This window comes from Jatropha curcas, chromosome 6 (assembly GCF_041381405.1).
Source record: "Jatropha curcas cultivar XTBG-Jc1 chromosome 6, XTBG_Jcur_1.0, whole genome shotgun sequence".
In the NCBI taxonomy this organism is placed as follows: domain Eukaryota; kingdom Viridiplantae; phylum Streptophyta; class Magnoliopsida; order Malpighiales; family Euphorbiaceae; genus Jatropha; species Jatropha curcas.
In genome coordinates this window covers 22732389-22754329 of record NC_143156.1, presented here as the reverse complement: position 1 = coordinate 22754329, position 21941 = coordinate 22732389, and the positions used below count along the sequence as shown (strand labels likewise).

Genomic DNA, 21941 nt, shown 5'->3' with positions numbered 1-21941 from the left:
TTGTTGCAAACACGATTCAAGGGTCGAAATTCGCAATGACTTAATGTTGATTTAATGTGGAACAAATTTTGAAAAATTCAAGAGTCAAAGAGACTTGATCTTGAATTGGAGTTGAATGAACTTTAATTCTTTAGATTTGACAGAAAGCTTTATAGCTTTTGAGTTTGACAGAGCTTTGAAGCTTCTTTTATGTCTCTCTCTATATGTCTGTGTTCCCCATATATGAAGAGAGGTTCCTATTTATAGAGATATGAGAGAGTCCCTTTGCCAAGTATGTAATTTGATTGGTCCACTTGGTAAGCTCTTATTGGTTGCTATGGTGTCACTTATCTCATGTAGACGCGTGACTTATTCTCCAATATTTAATTTAATTGGTCTACCTGACTAATTTTTATTTGACTTTTAGTACATTATTTATTTATGCAGTAAATAATATTTATCCAATAATTTTATTTTAATAACCATTTGAACATTGTGATTGGTTATTAAAATAAATTATTTAATTTAACTAATCAATAATTTAATTGGCTAATTATATAATTAAATTAATTTAATAAAAGTTTGGTGTCTACATGTACCCTCTCCAGACTTGTTCATGAACTTATTTGAACGAGTATTGAAAATTTGAAGAAGACATTTTTTTAAAAAAAATTTAACCCATGCCCCCTTTTTTTTGTATGAATTTCAAAAATTTTTTAACACTCTCGGCAATTTAATTTTAATTGACTGAATTTTTTTTTTAACTTGAATTTTCAAGTTAAATTTCTTTTAGCAACTCCAGTTTAATAGTTAATTAATTTTTTCTATCCCAAATAATGAATCTAATTTTTTTTAAATTAGAATTTCCTATTTTTTTAATTTCTTTTACTTCAATAAATTAAAATCTTTGAAGATTTTGGAGTTAAGAATTTAGATCTTTGTCAAATCTGAAGTTAAAGATTTAAATTCTTATTGAATTTGGAGCTGAAAATTTAAATCCTTGTTAAATTCGAAGTAGACAAATGTATATAGAAGTAACCCTTTGCTTGATATTTTTTCTTCACGTCAAACTGAAGCGATCGGCTGCGCTCCTCCTTTCGTCAGAGTGTTCAAGTACGTCTCTTTTCATCCGACTTAATAATTTTGTTTTTTCAAGTCCGCTTTTCTTCTTATACTTCTTCTTATCTGGACATGAAAATACTCTTATACGGACACTAATATTCAATCTCAGAACCAAATTAATGAGATTATATGCTTATAACCATTCATTAATTGACGCAACTAACTTTCAACATTAGTCTATTTGATAATTTGGCTTATCTCTCTTTTATTTACTTATTACTTTAATTTTAAAATCTTGGAAAATAAGTAATCAATAAAAGAGAGCTAGGCCATGAATTTGCTTTCTTTCTTTCTTTCGTGAATTTACATGAACAACGTGCCCATTACTTTATACTTCATGATGGAATGATTAAATTGGTTATTTATAACCTTGGCAGATCCAACCGTGCATGCATAACTGTTAGGTCCTTTCAATAAAGTAAGAGAAAATTAATGCAGAAAAAAATGTAAAATTGTAACACATAAATTAACGTGGTTCATCCTTAACTGTTTAGGACTATGTCCACGGGACCAACTTCGAATAATTTTTTCACTATTAAAAATAGTAAGCTTACAAAGAGAATAATACAAAAAATAGTGGCACTCAAAGTATTTCCCAAAAACACTCAACAAGAAGAAGAGAACTCAAATTTAGAGAAGTTTGCACTAAAGAACTCTCTCTAAATTTGAGTTCTCTTCTTCTTGTTGCGTGTTTTGATGAAGCAAACTTCTCCTTGTTTTTCCTTCAATTTTTTTTTTTTATTTGAAGAAGAATGGGCACATCGCTTAAGAGATGGGTACACTGCTTAAGAGATGGGCAGCCACTTTCACTTAATGGGCACTTCACCACTTCATAGTAGATGTGTGTGTCCCACTTAAGTGGGTATATCACAACAATTCTCCCCCTGTACATTTAAGTGGGAACATTGACTACCATCATCCCTGCAGCTAACTGACAGTATTCGAACTTCTCCTTTGAAAGAATCTTTGTCAACATGTCTGATTCATTTTCTTCTATATGGATCTTATCAAGTTGTAATTGCTTTATCTCCAACACATCCCTGATCCAATGATATCTAACATCAATATGTTTTGATCTTGAATGGAAGGAGGAATTCTTTTCAAGGTGAATTGCGCTTTGACTATCGCAAAATATCTGATATTATTCTTGATGAATTCCGATTTCATTCAAAAATTTCTTCATCCACAGCAACTCTTTGCATGCTTCTGTTAGTGCTATAAATTCTACCTTAGTTGTTGACAAAGCAACATACTTCTGTAATCTTGATTGCTATGACACAGCTCCCCCTGCAAATGTAATTAGATATCCTGATGTGGACTTTCTTGAGTCAACATCCCCAGCCATATCTGCATTGGTATAACCAACTAATACTGGCTTATCATCTCCAAAACATAAACATATTTTGGTTGTACCTCGAAGATACCTAAAAATCCATTTCACTGCAGACCAATGTTCCTTTCCAGGATTTGAAAGAAACCGACTCATTACTCCGATTGAGTGAGCAATATCTGGCCGTGTACAAACCATGGCATACATCGAGCTTCCAACTGCTGAGGCGTATGGAATCTTTTCCATTTCTTCCTTCTCTCCATCGGTAGAAGGGCACTATTTTGAGCTTAATTTAAAGTGATTAGCAAGAGGACAACTAACCGCTTTAGCATTCTCCATTTTAAACCTTTGAAGTACTTTCTCAATGTACTTCTCCTGTGACGACCATAATTTCTTGGTTCTTCAATTCCTTGTAATCTTCATGCCAAGAATCTGCTTTGCTGGTCCCAAGTCTTTCATAGCAAAAGACTTACTTAGATGTTTCTTCAAGCTATTAATTCTGACAGCATTCTGACCAACAATCAACATATCATTGACATAGAGCAAAAGAATAATGTAGTCATCATCAAAGAATTTCTTTACGAAGACACAGTGATCTGAAGTAGTCTTTTTGTAACCTTGCTCCCCCCATAACAGATTCAAACTTCTAATACCACTGTCTTGGTGCTTGTTTTAAACCATACAAGCTTTTCTTCAACTTACATACGTAGTCCTCTTTTCCTTTTCTATGAAACCCTTTAGTTGCTCCATGTATATCTCGTCTTCTAAATCACTATGTAGGAAGGCAGTCTTCACATCCATTTGCTCGATTTCCATATTAAAACTGGCGGCCATTCCGAGCAATGTCCGAATGGATGTCACTTTCACAACTAGTGAAAAAATTTCATCAAAATCAATACCCCTTCTTTGATTGAATCCTTTCACAACCAATGTAGCTTTGAATCGTGGTTGGGAGCTGTGTTCTTCCTGCTTGATCCTAAACACCCACTTATTCTTCAAAGCTTTCTTGCCTTTGGGCAACTTCACCAGCTCCAATGTTTTATTCTCATGCAAGGATTTCATTTCATCTTGTATGGCTTCAATCCAGTTCCTTTTGTGTTCAATTTCCATTGCTTCTTCAAAGCATTCAGGTTCTCCCCCATCAATCATCAATACATATTCATTTACTGGATATCTAGTAGACAGTTGTCTGACTCTACTAGATCTTCTTTGATAACCTTCTGGTGCTGGTGGCTGAACATGAACACCATCAAAATCACCTTCTGGTTCATTCTGATAAGGAACTTCTGGATTTTCTAACTCTGGTACTTGTTCTTTTGGAACATTTTCTTCATCTCCAACTTGTCTTTATTCTATTGTTAGAGGAACTATTTGCACATTTATTGAATCATCATCAAATCTATCGGCAGCTTGCTTTTGAGTCTTTTCAACATCTTCAATAGTCTTATTTTCAACAAATATAGCATATCTACTTCTTATCATCTTTTTTTGGACTGGATAAAAAAATCTATAGCCAAATTTATCTTGGCCATAGCCAATGAATACACATTATTGAGTCTTGACATCAAGCTTAGACCTCTTATCCTTAGGAATATGCACGAAGGCTTTGCAGCCAAACACCCGCAAATGATCATAGGAAACATCATTTCCTAACCAAACTCTTTCTGGAGTATCATACTATTAGAGGAACACAAGGTGAACGATTTATAAGATGAACTGCTGTAAGAAGAGTTTCACCCCAAAATCTTTTAGACAACTTTGCATTTGAGAGTAAACATCTGACTCTCTCCATCAAAGTTCTGTTCATCCTCTCAGCCAAACCATTCAGTTGCGGTGTCTTGGGAGGTGTTGTTTGATGTCGAATACCATGCTCTTTGCAGAAAGTATCAAATGGCCCAATGTATTCTCCACCATTATCTATTCTGATGCACTTTAGCTTTTTGCCTGTCTGTCGCTCAACCAAACTTAATCTTTTGACTTCAAAGTGTATACCCAAGTCTTTCTAGAATGGTCATCGATAAATGTTACAAAGTATCAATTTCCACCATATGACATCGTCAATGGTCCACACAGATCTAAATGTACCAGATCTAACACATTCTTCATTCTGGAAGGCTGAGAAATCTTGAAGGCTACTCTATTTTGTTTTCCTGCCATACAATCAAAACATTTCTCTAAATGGACTTTATCCAATCCAGATAGCATGTTGTTTCTGACCAGAGTTGTCATTCCTTTCTCACTCTTGTGGCCTAATCTTTTATGCCACAATTCAACCGTACTATCATCCTCCGCTATATTTAAAGTATCTTGGGAGAGCTTTGCATGCATCACGTACAACTTTGGGTCTTTCTTTCCATTGGCTACCACCATGGAACCTTTTGTGAGTTTCCATTGACCATTTCTGAAGGTACTACTGAAATCTTTAGCATCAAGTCTGCCAACCGAGATTAAATTAGAATGCATGTCTGGTACATGCATGACATTTTTTAGAATTAATCTCGAGCCATTTTCTGGCTCCAAGCAAATATCTCCTTTACCGACGACTTTCAACAATTTGTCGTCTGCTATCTTGACCACACCCAGATTGTCTGGTGTGTAAGATAAAAAATTTTCTCTCCGGGATGTTGCATGAAGTGTAGCCACACTATCAATTATCCAATTGGTTTCCTAGGTTGCAAGATTGATAGTGTCTTCAATGAACAGTTGGAACTCAGCAATAACATTAGCTTCATCATCACTGCTTTCTTCTTTCTTTGCTTTGCCTTTGATCATCTCCTGATCACTTTTGAACTTCCAGTAATACCTTTTAATATGCCCCTTCTTCCCACAATGATGGCACACAATATTGGCAAATTTGTTTGATTTATCTCTTCTCTTATCTTTTTTATTTAAACTCCTAGATTGGCTCCTCCCTCTGGACTGATTATTTCTTTTAGCGTCTGCTAAAAGAATGTTTGACTAAGATGAAGAAGGATTTTGTGCTTTACGTCTCATTTCTTCATTCAGAATAGCATTTTTAATAAATTCCCAACTAACTCCACTATGTGGTGTAGAATTTGTTATTGATATCTTCAAAGTCTCCCATGACTCTAGTAAGGAGGCAAGCACCATAAGGCCGAGGATTTTATCATCAATCTTTATGCCCATGATTGATAGCTGATGAATAGTTACCTGCATTTCACTCAAGTGATCTGCTACAGAAGTACCTTCTTGGAATTTGAAATTCATCAGCTTTGTCAAATAGAACAATTGGTTGTTGCTGGATTTTGAGGCATATAGCTCTTCAAGTTTGTCCCATAATGTCCTGGCATGAGTCTCGTTACATATGTGATTGCACACATTATCATCGACAAACTAATATAGTCGTAAACTTGCTCATGCTCGAAATCCCATTCTTCATCAGTCTTATCATCCGGTTTACTTGAACGAAACACGGGTATATGCATTTTGGTTACCATAAGAAAATCTCTCATTTTATTTCTCCATATATGGTAATTTGTGTCATTTAGACTGATCATTTTGCTTGTCCTAACCTCCATAACTTATTCTCGAAAATTCGATGAATAGTAACCGTATAAGTGAATAGTATATAAATAAATAGTAGTTGGCTTACTTATAATGGACCAGCAACAGTAATGAATAATGATGAGTATTATCGTCACCTTTAAAATAATTCCGCAACGGTTTTTCAAACAAACTGCACTAACGGATTCGATGTAATTTTCTCTTCGTCGTGGTATATTTATTTTTGAAATATATCCACGGATCTGATATTGCTATCTGACCAGCTGGACCTATTGAAATCTTCAGCTCTGACACCACTTGTTAGGCCCTTTCAATAAAGTAAGAGAAAATTAACACAGCAAAAAAAAGTAAAATTGTGACACACAGAAATTAACATGGTTCACCATTAACTATTAAGGGATACGTCCACGGGACCAACTCCGAATAATTCTTCCATTATTAAAAATAGTAAGCTTACAAAGAGAATAATATAAAAAATAGTGGCACTCAAAGTATTTCCCAAAAACACCTCAAAATTATAATTCTCACTATTTTTCTCTCTTACCCAATTTTAGGAAACCCCTCCTAAAACTAAAGAACTCTCTCTAAACTTGAGTTCTCTTCTTCTTGTTGCGTGTTTTGATGAAGCAAACTTCTCCTCTATTTATAGGAGAAGTTTGCATGTTTTTCCTTCATTTTTTTTATTTGAAGAACAATGGGCACACCGCTTAAGAGATGGGCACACTGCTTAAAAGATGGGCATCCACTTTCACTTAATGGGCACTCCACCACTTCATAGTAGATGTGTATGTCCCATTTAAGTGGGCATATCACAACAATAACATTAAACTTATTACACGATTTGACTCAGCTTTGAATGAAATTAAGCTCCTAACTTGGCTTCAACAGGGTTGATAACGTGAATTTAACTAAGTTAAATTCATATGAATCTGTTGCATTATCTGCGTTATGGACATATCTCCATCGATTTTTTTTTTTTTTTTTTGCTTGCCCTTATCTAATTCTTTTAAGCTAATCAACCACTTTCGAGACTTCATCAAGATGGTTCGCATATTTAATCTTTTGGTTTCGCACAAAATTTCGAGTATGAAAATTTTGAATGACGACGAAGAAAATCCAAATCTTGGAATGGATTTCACCTTTCAAAGATCTGTCGATAAATATATTGGAGCCAAAACACCAACCAAGGTAGACCCTCCTCACCTTATGGATTGCACTATCGAATGTACATGTGAATTCGAACTTTCACGTGAAGTAGTTCAGTGTGTCCAATGCCATTTGTTGCAATCTTCACTTCACTTGCTTCAAACTCCATCAAATAATCTTTTGCTTTTTAGAAGTCGCATCCACAACAATGAAATTTCTTGGCATTCTCCTTTCAAACTGTTGCTGAATTTACCTTCATTGAACGCTGTTGGGAGTGGCTCGAAGATGTGTTAGCAAGTAATAAGCAACTACTTTTAAAAGCTGAGATGTATCATGAATTGTTCGCATCGCTCTTCACTTAAGACCGGTTTCCCAATGTCATTCAACGTTTCTGTGAACATTGGCATGCTTCAACAAATACTCTATTTCTCCCAGCTAGAGAAGAGTTGATTTCTCTTTGAGATTGGAAATTCTTAAGAGGACTTCCAATCGATGGCTTATTTTATGATAAGATAATCCCTTCAGCTGCAGATCTTATTGGAATCAATAATCCCTTTAGCTGTAGATCTTATTGGAGTTAATAGAGGTGGAACTCCCTTCTTACCACAATGCTGCAAGTACTTATTTTATGCATGCTACAAAAATGTTGGGTAGGTTGACAAAAGCTTCGAGTTGAATGTTTGCAATTAGGTGAATTTTTGGTTTCACGATCTTGTGAGATATTATGAGCCTCCTGAAAAAGACTACACCAAAAGAACTGCTCCTCCCAAGAGAAATCTCAATCCTTTAGGTGTTATTAGCAACAAATTTAAACATGCCGAACATAGAAGATTATCTATGAGAAGAAGTTTACTTGGCAGCTTTGATTTTTTGTTAGCTATGCAAGTTTGTACTTCTACATGATCTTGTGAATCTTATTCATCCGAGCACCTTCAAGGTTGCAAGCATGATCGCATCTAGCAAAATCTTTTCTTTGGCTATACCTGTTCTTGCAAGCATATAAGAGGCCTTTGAGCAATGTCTACTGCTACAAGTTTGAAGAGGTGTGAAGTGTTATTGCCATTTCATTATGTTCATGCTTGGTTAGCTAATTGTTTTAACATGCACCTTACACATGTTGTTAATAAAGATGCTAAGATGACTTCTTATAATTGACAACGAATGGCCAAATATTATAATGAAACTAAAGCCACCAAACATTTTTTTTTGGAAAAGAAAGCTTATTTGGGTTCATCCCGTACCATGAAGAGAGATTTCTTTTTCAAAGATAATGGTAAGTTTTCTTCACATCAAATGGAATACTTCACCAATCTTTGTTCAAGCTTCTTGCTCAACCTTGACTTTTTTTTGCGACTTAGCAAAATACTAAGCTGCCTATGTACCCTCTTTTGGAAGGATCAAGTCATAACGTAGTTCAAATGAACTTCTTTTTTTTGAGATTTTTTTATGTGACTGAACTTAGTATAATACTAAGCTGCCTACATACCCTCTTTTGGAAGGACCAAGTCATAACGTAGTTTAATTATAAGATTTTTTTTATTAGTCGTTCACAGTTTTAGCTCGTACGGGCTAGGAGCACTGTCGAGCTTCTAGGTGTAGTATCTCTTCAAAAACTTGCTGTTGATTGGCTCGATCTGCACTCCATCTTGATCAATTATCTTGTATGCTGAATTCTAGTAGACTTCTTAAACTACATATGGTCCGTCCCAGTTTGAGAGGAATTTATTACCCAAACGCCGCAACATGATTATTGGTTTTCTTATTGCTAGAGCCAGATCGCCAACTTAAAAAGAGCAGATTTGCACCTTCTTGTTAAAAGCTTTGCACATTTGAGCTTAAAAACGCTCCAAACGTTGTTGCGCTTCAAGTCGTTTTTCGTCTAGTGCTTCTAAATCTTGCAAGTGAAGCTAAGCATTGTCTTCATTAGAGAGACCTTGTTGAATGGCAATTCCTAAGGATTGAATTTGTTGTTCGAGAGGGAGAATAGCGTTTACACCATAAACAAGCGAATATGGAGTTGCTTGAGTTGGTGTTCTATATGTAGTTCGATACACCCATAAGGTTCCCCTAGTCTTTCATGCTAATCCTTTTTTAATAAATTGACTATCTTCTTGAGAAGTTTGCTCAAAATCTTGTTAAACGCCTTTACAAGACCATTTGCTATGCATTATACATGGACAAATTATATTGCTTAAATTTGAATTACTCACATAATTTGTCCATGGCTTTATTGTATAACTCTCTTCCATTATTAGTTATGATGTATCGAGGCACACCAAAATAATAAATGATGTTCATTCTAATAAAGCTCATTACAGTATCCTTCTTGATTTCTTTATATAGAATAGCTTCAGCCTATTTCGAGAAGGAATCAGTAGCAGTAAGAATGTATAGGTGGCCAATTAAACTTTTGGGAAGTGGTCCTACAATATCCAATCCCCAAGCTTCGAAAGGTCATGATGCTGCTGTTGGGTGAAGTGGTTCAAGCGTTGATGATTTAAGTTTGCATGTAACTAATACTCTTGACATGTTTTGGCATAGTTCATGCAATCCGTCACCATCATAGGCCAATAGTATCCCATTCTTTTAATCTGAAAGTGTAACTTTGGCCCAAATTGATGTGCACCATAAACACATGAACGTGCTTCTTCTAAAGCTTTGGTAGCTTCTTCCTCTCCAAAGCAAAAGGAGTATCCTTAGCATTTTCTTCAATAGGAGTTTGGTCTTGATCCATATCTTCAAAATTGACATGGCCAACCATCAATACATCAAGGTCTTCTTCCTCACACTGATTAAAGACTTGGCTAGTTATAACCATAATATGTGGTTTTGTTTAATATTGATCCTGTAGTCACCACCCACTTAGTTTCCTTTTCATCCGTGATGGGACTTTGCTATGTAAGTCATTGCAATCTACAGTAACAGTAGACTGCTTCTTTTTGTTTTGCTTTCCTTTACTTGCTTTTAAGTCTCTGGTGGATAGAGCCTCTACTTTTCTTTGTGTTCACACTTTCTAGAGTTTCAATTCGGTTAAAAGACCAAAATGCGATTTAAAGGAGCTCCCAATTGACTAAAAATAGGTCTCAAAACTTTGCTTTTTTTTCCTCTATTTTTTTAGTAGAAATATAATTAGAGGTTTCTTTTTTTATTTTCGAGCGTAAAGGAGCAGGAGCTTGATACCCTAGGCCAACTTTGGACCTTTGACCATCAGTATTCTTCTCCTTTCATACTTTGCAAATCCCAATTGATGACTGTTCACCATCTTTGAAGTCCTTCGTCAATTTGGCTATATCATGAACACCACCCCTAGCTTTAGCTAATAGTTTATCAATATTAGGGTCAAAACCGCTAATTCTTTTGGCTGGCAATGCTCCAAGCTCAACTATCGAGCTCGTGGAAGGCCTTGTAAAACCTTTCAATGGTAACTTAAAAACTTTAGGGGAAATAAGATTGGTGACTGGTGGAGACAAATCTTTCAACCCTTGTATGATATCTTCTTGATTTGAGGAAGAAGATTGATTATCTTAGCTTTTAGAGACATGTACAAAATGAAGATTTCTTTTTTTAGCAACTATTTGACTTGTCTTTCTAAGGCATCATGCTCACTTTCTTTTACGAAGGAAGACGCTCCTTCAATCTTCTTTGTAGGAGCCCTTACTTTGACATCCTCAAGAGCCGATTGAATTTCCTCAATTGAAAATTGTTCAAAGTAGAACTTTGCATCAATGAAATATGATTCTACTTCAGTGAATGGCTTCGAATCAACTACGACCGTTCTAACTTTTCCATCTTTTTAGTATTTAAAACATTGATGGTTACTCGAAGGCAACACCTTATTTCCATGAATCCAAGGATGCCCCAACAGTATGTTGTAAGTTCTTCTTACATCAATCACATGAAGAAGAACACTTGACTCCATCTTATCAATATCCAATTTTTTTTTTTTTATCAATTATCAATACCCAGTTGAAGCTGAATTCTACCAATAGCCCTTTGCCCATTCTGATTGAAGTTATGTATCATCAATCGACTTCGCTTTAGTTCATCCATTGGTATGCCAAGTTCCTTAAAGGTCTTGAGAGGCATAATGTTGATGGCTGAACTTGGATAAAGTAAGATTCAATTTACCTTTCTTTCACAAATATAACCTGCAACAAATAGGGGATGATTATGGGGCTTATCGCTAAGCATGCCATCTTAATCAATAAAGGTGATCTTATCAACAGCCGTATAATAGGCCTTTGCTTCTTAAGTGTCCTCATTGCTATCTTGTTTTAGCTCTCCTTCAATATGACAGTATGGAAAAGACAATTTAGCATCCATTAACTCCTTTGGCATGTATTCTGTCAAAGTAATTTGTAGCCTAGGCTTTGGTTCTATGCAATCTTCTACCCGCGGTTCGAAGATCTTTCTCGGGTTTCGAGACTTTGGCTGAATCTTTGAGGAAGTCAATTGTGTTGACTTGAGAAACTTTTTCAACACCTTATTCCTCTTCAGAATTGCCTTGGATGGAAGTGGGTTCCTCATTTTACTTCTTTCGCGAATCACCAAAGTCCATCCTTCATCTTTAAACTAGTTCTCGATAGGTTCATTACCCTCAGTGGTGCTCCCATCTCCTTCTAAACTCATTTGGCAAAGAAGCTTGGTTTGGAAAAGATACCTTAACTTGAACTGGGTCCAAAGAGCCAAACCTTATTGTTTCTTTTCTTATGGAGATCGGTGATTCATCAACTACTATTGTGGTCAAATTAGCAGTTGCTTCCTCATCAAAAGAGATGACACTGTTCTTTAACTCCACGATTTTGTCTTTCAAGACAAAGCACTTTCAAACCAGATGACTAATTAACCTATGATACTTGTAGTAATTTAGATCATCCACTCAATTTACTTCTTCCGAACGCTTCATTTCGGGCAATTGGATAAGTTTAGCTTTAAGTAGTTCATCCAACATGCTTTTATACAAATTGCTTAAACATCAATACATTTTTACTCTTAATATATACATTATCTTTGTCTAAATATAATTGGTAATTTTTTAGCTACAATAAACATCAATACATTTTTAATTTAGTAATATTTGATTAGATAAAAGTACAAATTCAAAAGCTTGATTTTTGGTGTTGAAATTTCTTTTTGTAATGATTTATTTAGAGAAACAAGTTTTACAATAATTACATTTTGAGAAATGTTTTTTATTTTTTATTTTTTTTGACAAGGACATTTGAGAAATTTTTTTATCATATACCTGGAAAAGGATACACTTATGTTAATGATCATAGTGCATTTTCAGGCTAAATATATAATTTAACATTTCAACTAAAAAAAATAGAAAAACTTGTGGCCTTTTGAAGTTTGAAAATGACCTTGTGACCTTTTAAGATTCACCTTTTGCTCTTGTGATCTCTTGAATTTCATTTTTTTATAATAAAATCACACCTTGCATATTAAAATGTGAATCAACTCAAGGGTCTATAAGTATAGAAAAGTGAAATTCAAGTGACACGAAGTTAAAAAGTGCAATTTAAGAGATCAAAAGATCAATTTTAAAATTCAAGGAGTCACAAAATTTTTATTTTTTTTTAGAGTTCAAGGACTAAATTATATATTTGACTTGTATTATCATGAGTAGCAAATGTTAATAGTACATCATGAGAAAAATATATGAAAAATTCATCCTACGGATGATTAATATAAATGAAATTCATTATTTTTCGAACGAATGATTAATATAAATTATATTCAGTAATTTACATAGTATACAAGATTAATTAAATTACTAAATTTTGTTCCTATTATACTTATGAAAGACTCAACTGAAAGAGTAGATTTAGGCTTCATTTATTCCTGTAAAATAACTTGCAGGAAAATATCTTTTATAATTTTTTTGTTGTTTTGGGGCGTTCAAGAAAATAAGTCAACGGAAAATATTTTCGTGATCAAAGAAAAATTAGGTTATGTCAAAGGAAAATGACTTCCTATTTTTAAGAGACGAAAACATTTTCTGGACATTAATAAAATTATTATAATGTTACAAAGCCATATTTTTTAATTATTAATCATCGATCGGTAGTCATTACCACCAGTCACCGTTCATCACCAGTCATCACCACTGGCCACCGTCGGCCACCACCACCGGTCATTGACGACTTTCATAATTTACCCTTTTTTTTTTTGCATTTTTCTCATATTTAACAATAAAAATTTTAAATTATGCAATTTCTATTGTTTTTAATATTTATATGCTTTTATAAGTTAAAGATTTTAATATTTTTTAACTAATTTTTAATATTGTAACCAAACTACGAAAAATTTAAGTCATTTGAAAAATATTGAAAAATATTTTCCAATAAATTATTTTTCTGAAATAAACGGAGCCTTAATGTGAACAAAATTGAATTCAAAGCTAACACCACAGAGATAACAGAAGTGCTTAAGTGCACCTGAGAGAGTTGAGGGACTAAGATCCTTTTAGCGTGTTAACCAAGTCAAAATTCAATCTTTATAAATTGTAGTACTGTCAAAACGGGCCTACGCCCGTGAACAGTCGTGATCGCCCGTAATTTGTTCGGATATGGACAAAAAAATTGAGGCCCATTTTCAAGAAGGGCTTTTTTACCTAACCCGTTTTTTTATCAAAGCCCACGTGGGCCGGCTGAACGGGTCCGCAGGAGCCCCCTTTAGAACAATGTATATGTATGCATCATAAACTTTTAAAATAAAAAGGGGAATAAGCCTAATGAAAATCACACTAAAAAAACTTTCGGTGGAGTCCATGCAGGCCAAACTAGATAGACCGTTTTGACAGTGCTAATAAATTGTACCATTAGGTAATATAGTATTTATAAAAGCTTTTATAAGTTAAGGAAATTTTTTATGAAACATTAAACACTCTAATGTTTAAAAATTTCACAGAGATTAATTTTTTTACAAAATCATACACATTTTTCCTCCAAATTCAGCTAATTAAATAAATAATATCCTTTTTATTTTAAGTTAAGTAATTATTTTTATCGAACACTTCTAATTTAAACCGCTATATAAACATCTTCGCTCTTCTAGCTAAAAGCCAACATCTATTAGAAATCGAAGACAGCAAATTGCTAAGGCGTCTAGACTACAATTTAATAATCAAGTAAATATGGTCAAAAATATCAAGTGGTTCATGGCCGACTAAATATGACTATCAATTTTCATGTATGAATTTTTAAGTCATCGATCTAAGTGCTTGACTCACTTGTATATACTACGATTCTTTGAGTATGTATATTTATAAGATATATAAATTAGTATGTATTGTCAAAATTGAGATGGTTTTGAGTTTTCATAAATGGTGTAACTCACATGTATTTTTAAAAAAAAAAAAAAAAAAAGAATGAAATCTAATATTAGCCGGCCATATAAAAGTGTAGGTCTACTTATAAATTTATAATTCAATTTCTACATCTTTGTTATGATTTCAAGTAAATATCAACAATTAAGAGGAAAGGAAAGGAGCGCAACAATTAATGAGCCATGAGACCAGAACTAACCAATGTTTTTAAAACTGGACCAGACATCAAACCGGCTTTATTACTGGGTTATGGTTGGACTGGATTGACTCGATTCAACCTGATGTTTAACTTTTGAACATGATTTTTGACCTTTGACTTTTGATTTGTAATTATTTATAAAAATTTAAGTCAAATTTATCTTACATCAAAATAGTACGTTGGTTGTCCCATAATACATCCCACTTTAGAAATAAAGAAATTTTTTTTATTTTTTATTTTATATAATTATTTATCAAATTAAAAGCATATTGATGGACAATTTTATAATAAATTAGTAAAATAAGAAAAACAATTATTTAGTCCTTGATATTTGACTAAATTAATCCACTCATCTCTGCTATTTGATAATATTAATTAACAATTCCCAAGGTTTACCTCTGTCTTACTATTTGGTCCTTCCATCTAAAAAGTGACATTTTTTCCATTAATTTTACATAAATAAAATAAAATACCCTCCATCATCATCTTCTTCCTTTCTTTTTTCTGCCATTGAAATAGATTCAATTTCTTCTAGTACAAAAACAGAAAAAAAAAACAACAAAAACCATAAATTATTGCATCTAAGTGAACAGATTAGCCCTGCAATACCGAAGCTTCATCTCATCCATTTTATTCATTGTCTCATCAAATTCACCTTTGTCACATTATCCATCAATCAAATGGTATAGATAATAGCAAAAAAATCCTTACAACTCATGTACTAATTGCTTTTTCCATATCTCCATTTTTATAATACCCACTAATCATAGTATCACAACAAATCAAATCAAAAGAAAAGAAAGGAAAAGAAAAGGAAGAAGATTATAAAGTGGTGGATAATCATAAGTATTTTAACCTGTGTAATTTAAAATTACTGGAAAAAATATTACTTTTTAAATGGAAGGACCAAGTATTCAGATGGATGTAATTCTCAATGACTGTTAATTAATATTGTCAAACAATAGGGAAGAGTTTATTAATTTGGTCAAACGTCAGGGACTAAATAATTATTTTCTCATAAAATAGTAATAACGTAGCTATGGTTGTTGAATTATTTTTCAAATAGATATATAAAATTAAAGTTAGATTTTATTAAATTATAAATAATTTTCTCTATTAAAGTTAAATATAATTAAATAAATAATTTTATAATATAGGTAATATTTTTAGCTACAATAAACTTCAATACATTTTTAATTTGATAATATTTGATTAGATAAAAGTTTCTTTATAAATTAATTATTTTTCCAATGAATAATTAATATAAATTATATTCATTAATTTACGTAGTATTAAATTACTAAATTTTGTTCCTATTATACCTATGAATGACTCAACTGAAAAAGAGTAGATTTCGGCTGCATTTTATATTTTTAAAGTATCTTGCAAGAAAATATTTGTTTGAGGAGTTCAAAAAAATAAGTCAACAAAAAATATTTTCGTGATCAAAGAAAAACTAATTCAAGAGAGGAAAAAATTTCTGACATTGATAAACTTATTACAATTTTATAAATTCATATTTTTTTAATCTATTAATCATCAGTAACCACAACTACTCATCACCGTTCACCAGTCATCACAATTGGCCACCATCAGCCACCACCATCAGTCCCCAGCCACTTCCACATTTACCATTTTTTTTATTTTTCTCATATTTAACAATAAAATTTTTAAAATATGAAATTTCTATTATTATTAATATTGATATGGTCTTATAATTAAGTTAAAGATTTTAATATTTTTATCTAATTTTCAATATTGTAACCAAACAACAGAAAGTGTTTAAATGCATTGAGAGAGATGGGAGACTAAGACCCTTTTAGCTTGTTAACCAAGTCAAAATTTCATCTCTATAAGGTGTACCATTAGGTAATATAGTATTTATGATAGTTTTTACAGGTGGAGGGAACTTTTTATGAAATGTTAAACACTATAATGTTTAATATTTCACAAAGATTTTTTTTTTTTGACAATCATACATATTATTTTTTACTCCCGAATTCTGCTAATTAAACAAATATTTTTTTTTGTCATTTTAAGTTAAACAACTATTTTTATCGAACACTTTTAATTTAAACCACTATATAAACATCTACCAGCTACTAGCTAAAGGTCCTATTCGGCAGCAACGTTTGAAGTAGTGTTTAGTGTTTTGATAGAATTAAAACACTGTCTTAATTAATTATAGCGTTCAGAAATACAATATCTACCATAATGTTTAGAGTTTGAGACAATATTTCATGAAACGTCATCTCATTAACGTTTAATTTATTATGACAAATATATCCATCACTTGTCTTTACTTTGTCCTCGCTTTTATATCCATTTTTTGTCGTTTTATATTAAGCAGCTAATCAAATAGTTATTTGCAGCGAACACTTTTATTCTAAACCGCTATATAATCAGTTAACCACTAACAGATGATATTTAATAGTTAACCACTAGTAAAACAGCTGATAGCTATTAAAACAGCGGATAGCTACTAGAACAGCTGAAATTACCGAACAAGACCCAAAACTTAACAGTTACTACAACAGCTAACAGCACAAAAATAGTTAGTATTACCAAACATCGCCTTAATTTTCAAGGCTTTGTTCCGCATAGCTTTTAAGCTAGTTTTACCACGTTTTGACCAAGTCATAACTCTACCTTTATTAATTGTATAACATGGCATTTATAATGGCTTTCAGGGGTTGAGCGAGCTTTTTGTAGAACATTAAACACTCTAACTTCAAATATTTTTGACAACCATATCCATTGTTTTCCAAAATTATACAACTAATGGTATTTTTTTTCATTTTACGTTAAACAACTAACTAAACAATTATTTTTGCCTAACATTTCTAATTTAAATCGTTATACAAATAGTTACTAGTTAGAAGTTAACAAATAACAGCTAACAGCTAGTAGAACAACTAATAACTACTAAAATAACTAATATTGCTGAACATATTCTAAAATTTTTTAATAAGAACGTATTTACTAATAAATTATAATAATCATAACCATGGCCACAAATCCTGTTATTTTTGGGCTTTGGCACAGCAATTTTAATGGGAATTTATTGTTTCCTTGAAGTTTATTTACTAATAAATTATAATAATCATAACCATGGCCACAAATCCTATTATTTTTGGGCTTTGGCACAGCAATTTTAATGGGAATTTATTGTTTACTTGAAGTTTCAAATCGAAAGGGAAAAGTCAAGATTTTGAAAATCGGACCGGTAAATAAATCAATGGAGGTAGAGATTCATTGTACTAGAGAGTTCAACCAAGTTCAATACAATTCAACCAGATTTTTATATAAAATATTTTTAAGTATAATCAATTATCAATTCATAAATACCAAATAATTTTTACAAAAAGAATTTATAAATACTAAATAATTTTTAAGTCATAATATAAGGATGAAATGTTATAATTTTTTTTCTGATAAATGTATAAGGATCAACTTATGTATTTGACTATTAAAATTTAAACTTATAACTCCATACAATAGAACTTTACTAATATTTGAATTTGATTCAATAATAACAGAAAGAATATATTTTTTGTCAATTTAACCAATTCAATTAATTCGGTCAATTTGATCAATTTGATTTAATGAATAAATATTCGGTTAAAAAAATTAAATTTTTGGTGATTGTTTAAAATTTCAGTTAAAAGTTAATTAAATTGAACAAATCAAAAAATTACATCGTTTTAATTAATTAGATAATAAAATTAGTAATTAAAAATATATTGATTTTATTTTGATTAAATAGTAATTAATAATTTTGATTAATTTTTATTTCAATTATAGTTGATTAATCACAAATTTCAGTTAAATAGGTCTTCATTTTATTTATCTTCGGTGCAATTAATAATCAAAATTAATCCGACCAAAATGATTTGGTTAAGTTCGGTTAAATAAAAAAAAAGATTCGGTTAAAATGTTATTCAAATTGACTAAATTTACTGAATGCTCACCCCTAAGCACATGCATGGAAAAACAATGTTTGATGTGTTGGGCTGTGTTGGGATTTATTTGAATTTGTCAAAATCAATATCAGTTCGGTTCACTGGTTTTCATCAATTCTTTTTGGTTTTTATCTGATTCTTTAACCATTCATTCATCTTAGGTATTCAGTCCAGACTGAATCATAATTTACTTCCCACTTAAACAGGTCGGATTGGTCGACCTAGTCCGATTCCCATTATATGACAATTAAAGTCTACATTCAAGTCTAAATCATAGCCACTTTTGTTGACAATGATGAGTAGAATTCTTTTAAATCGACAAAATCAATTCAAACTCTTCATTTTGAAAAAAGTTTTTTTTTTTTTTTTAATTCAATTCAATTTTCGTTAAAACGGAAAACCAAACCTAACTTTATGCATCAAAATAAGTAAAAACCAAAACATAAATCAAATCAAATTGAATTGAATTGATTAAGTTTACTTCGATTCAGTTACATGAAGTCACCGAGTCAATTTAGGTATTAAAAAATTTCATTTCTTTTAATTTGATTTTGACTAACCGATTAGGGTTGAGTAAAATCTGATTAAAATCGAAAAACCGATCCAAATCAATCTAGTTCGATTTTTTTGGACATTCAAGCACTTTCAATTTCATATTTTAGACAATTTCGGTTTCAATTTTTAGTCAAGCAGCATATGTGATTTTCACCCATAATTAATCGAATTAACTGAATCAATGACTGGTTTGGTTTCAGTTTAAGAAAAATGAAATTTTGGTCTTCAATTTGTGGTTCGATTTGGTTCAGAATTAAAGATTGCATTTGCACACCCCTATAACAGACTATTTACACACTAAAGGTAAAGATTAACCAGCATTGTTGTGCATGCGATGAAAGTTGGAGTTAGGGGGCAGAGGTGAAAGTTGGAGTTGGGGCAGAGGGAGAACTGAGGAGAGCCTTGGCCTCCCAAGCTCTAAAAAAATTCTTAAATTTTCCATTAACATAGCAATGTTCTTTTTGATCTCCTAACTACGAAGTCTAGCTCTACCCCTAGTTATAGCGTAAAGGAGGAAATTACTTTTTTTTTTTTTGGGTTTGCACATTTGTATTTCCACACTTGGGTCCGGATGATATTCATGGGAATTACTCCAATACTGGAGATTCTAAATTTTTCATCTCTTCACCTTGTATAAAGTACACAGTTCAATTTTGTTGATTTAACTTTTTTTTTTTATTTATAATGCAGACTAAATTTTTTTTTATTCACTTCAAATCAAAAGAAAGAAAAATACTATCAAACAATTAAAGTCTACGAACAAATCTTTATCATGAGAATTTTATCAACCGAATCAGAGACACTTTTGTTGACAATATTTTTAGTCAATGCACAAGGAGTATCATCAGATTCTTTTTTGTTTTTTTTATCATCAAATTTTTTGTGGTTGAAATGGTTTCTTTTTCTGCGTATATATTCATACTTCTATTGTATTTCATATAGCCTAGATGTTTCAAATTTCAATATATTAATTACTTTGTGCTCCAGTTTATTATATGAAGCACTTTCATCTCCTTCCCGTCTTTGCTTTACTCTGTGTGAGTATTAACTACTAATTAATTCTTTCCTTAATTTAGTTTCTTGAGAATATTTTATGTTTCTACATATATAATAAATTATTGCAGGTTTTTATCAGAGGGAGTAATGCTATCCTACCAGCAGAGCTGTATTGGGAATCTATGCTACCAAATACTCCATTGCCAAATGCTTTGCAAGAACTTTTAGAGCCTGCAGGTTAGTTGGTTAATACATCTTCTTTTTCTATATTAATATGGCAAACAATCCATTTGAAAAAGTAGCTTTTGCTTATAAACTTGATTTTTACACTACCTTTTATGTGATATTCATAGACCTAAAATTATATAATTCTTGTTTATTTGTAATTGTAATCTAATAACAGAGGCAGCAGGAAACAGAAGTTCCTTTTCAGAATCAGAATTGCAAGCTGGTAATCAAGGTGGTCGCAGAGTAACCTATGGAGTTGGTTATTGGGCCGAATCGAAAAGTTTCAAGAAAAATGATACATTCAATACAACTACTATATACTTCTTGAATAAGGATCTTGTTTCTGGCAAAAAGATGAACATTGTTTTTACGAAATCGACAAATGGGTCTAATTTTTTACCACATGAAATTGCAAAAATTATACCCTTTTCCAGCAAAAGATTACCTGAAATTCTGAAGCATTTTTCAATAAAACCGATGTCAAAAGAAGCCGAAATAATGAAGCAAACGATCATAGAATGTGAGGCACCAGGGATTACAGGAGAAGACAAGAATTGTGCTATATCTTTAGAGTCATTGGTGGATTATGTCATTGCAAAATTTGGAAAAAATGTTGAAGTATTTACTAATGAAGCAAAAGAAGAGAATGTAAAACAAGAGTATACTATTTTAAAAGGAATCAAAATGATGGGTGACAAGCAAATTGTCTGCCATAAGGAGAGATATGCATATGCTGTTTTTTACTGCCACAGAATTATGAACACGAATGTTTATATGATTCCTTTGGTGGGTGCTGATGGCTCGAAAGCTAAAGCACTTGTTGTTTGCCATTTAGATACATCAGCTTGGAACCCAAAGCATTTTGCCTTTCAGGTCCTCAATGTTAAACCAGGAGGTCCACCGGTTTGTCATTTCCTTAATAGTGATACTATTGTTTGGGTTCCAAACTAAAACAAAAGATTCTTCATTTCTGTTAGCCATAAAAAATTGTAGCTATTTAGTGAAACATTTCTGTTGTTGCGCTTTTCTTTCAACTTTCAGGTTTGGCATTTGCATGATTATAATAAGTGGATTTTCTTTTTCTAAGAGTTGAGAGTATTTCTGAACTAGCTTAACTTGAGGCTAAGGCAGTGTTTGATGAAATTAAAAATCTAAGTGTTAGAAAAGCTAAGAGCTAAATTGGAAAAATTTAACAATATAAATATTAAAACCCTAAAATTAGTTGTATATAAATACTTATATTCTCAATAAACAAAGTGAGACGGAGTTTATTTTTTACCCAAATACCAAATCTCATCATGGCATCAGAGCCTCTTTCTCTCACCCAAAAAGTAAAAACAAAAACATTTACTTAGATTTGTTTCGTATTTTCCTCTACTTTCTTGTGTTTTCCATCATTTTCTTCCTCTATTGAATCAATAGTTCATGGTTTCTTCATCAGTTTTTCCAGATTCGTTCAAGTTTCTTTCTCGGTTTTCTTATTCCATTTACTTTCATTTTTCACCATTTCATTCTTTTCAATCGATTTGTTCTTTAAGTATATCATGTGAAAAAATAAATCAAATCATG

The 21941-nt window shown here is 32.1% G+C and overlaps 1 protein-coding gene across 2 annotated transcripts; it reads left to right on the top strand.

Annotated features, from left to right (window-relative positions):
* Nucleotides 1-20061: 20061 nt before the first annotated feature.
* Nucleotides 20062-21406, top strand: LOC149495732 (BURP domain protein RD22-like). 2 transcript variants are annotated; one of them, XM_089722414.1, is made up of 3 exons: nt 20062-20185; nt 20273-20381; nt 20548-21406. In XM_089722414.1, exons 1-3 carry the CDS (start codon nt 20144-20146, stop codon nt 21321-21323), a joined length of 927 nt encoding a protein of 308 aa, XP_089578540.1. In that variant the 5' UTR covers nt 20062-20143; the 3' UTR covers nt 21324-21406. The 2 variants fall into 2 exon arrangements, with proteins under 2 accessions (XP_089578540.1, XP_089578541.1); XM_089722415.1 differs by having other exon boundaries at nt 20095-20185; nt 20284-20381.
* The last annotated feature ends 535 nt before the right edge of the window (nt 21407-21941 follow it).

Bases quoted from the DNA above. Each gene is read 5' to 3' on its own strand.
- LOC149495732 (XM_089722414.1), top strand. From the start codon at position 20,144: ATGAAGCACTTTCATCTCCTTCCCGTCTTTGCTTTACTCTGT. The intron at 20,186-20,272 runs GTGAGTATTAAC...AAATTATTGCAG, and splicing joins CCGTCTTTGCTTTACTCTGT to GTTTTTATCAGAGGGAGTAA. The intron at 20,382-20,547 runs GTTAGTTGGTTA...ATCTAATAACAG, and splicing joins AGAACTTTTAGAGCCTGCAG to AGGCAGCAGGAAACAGAAGT.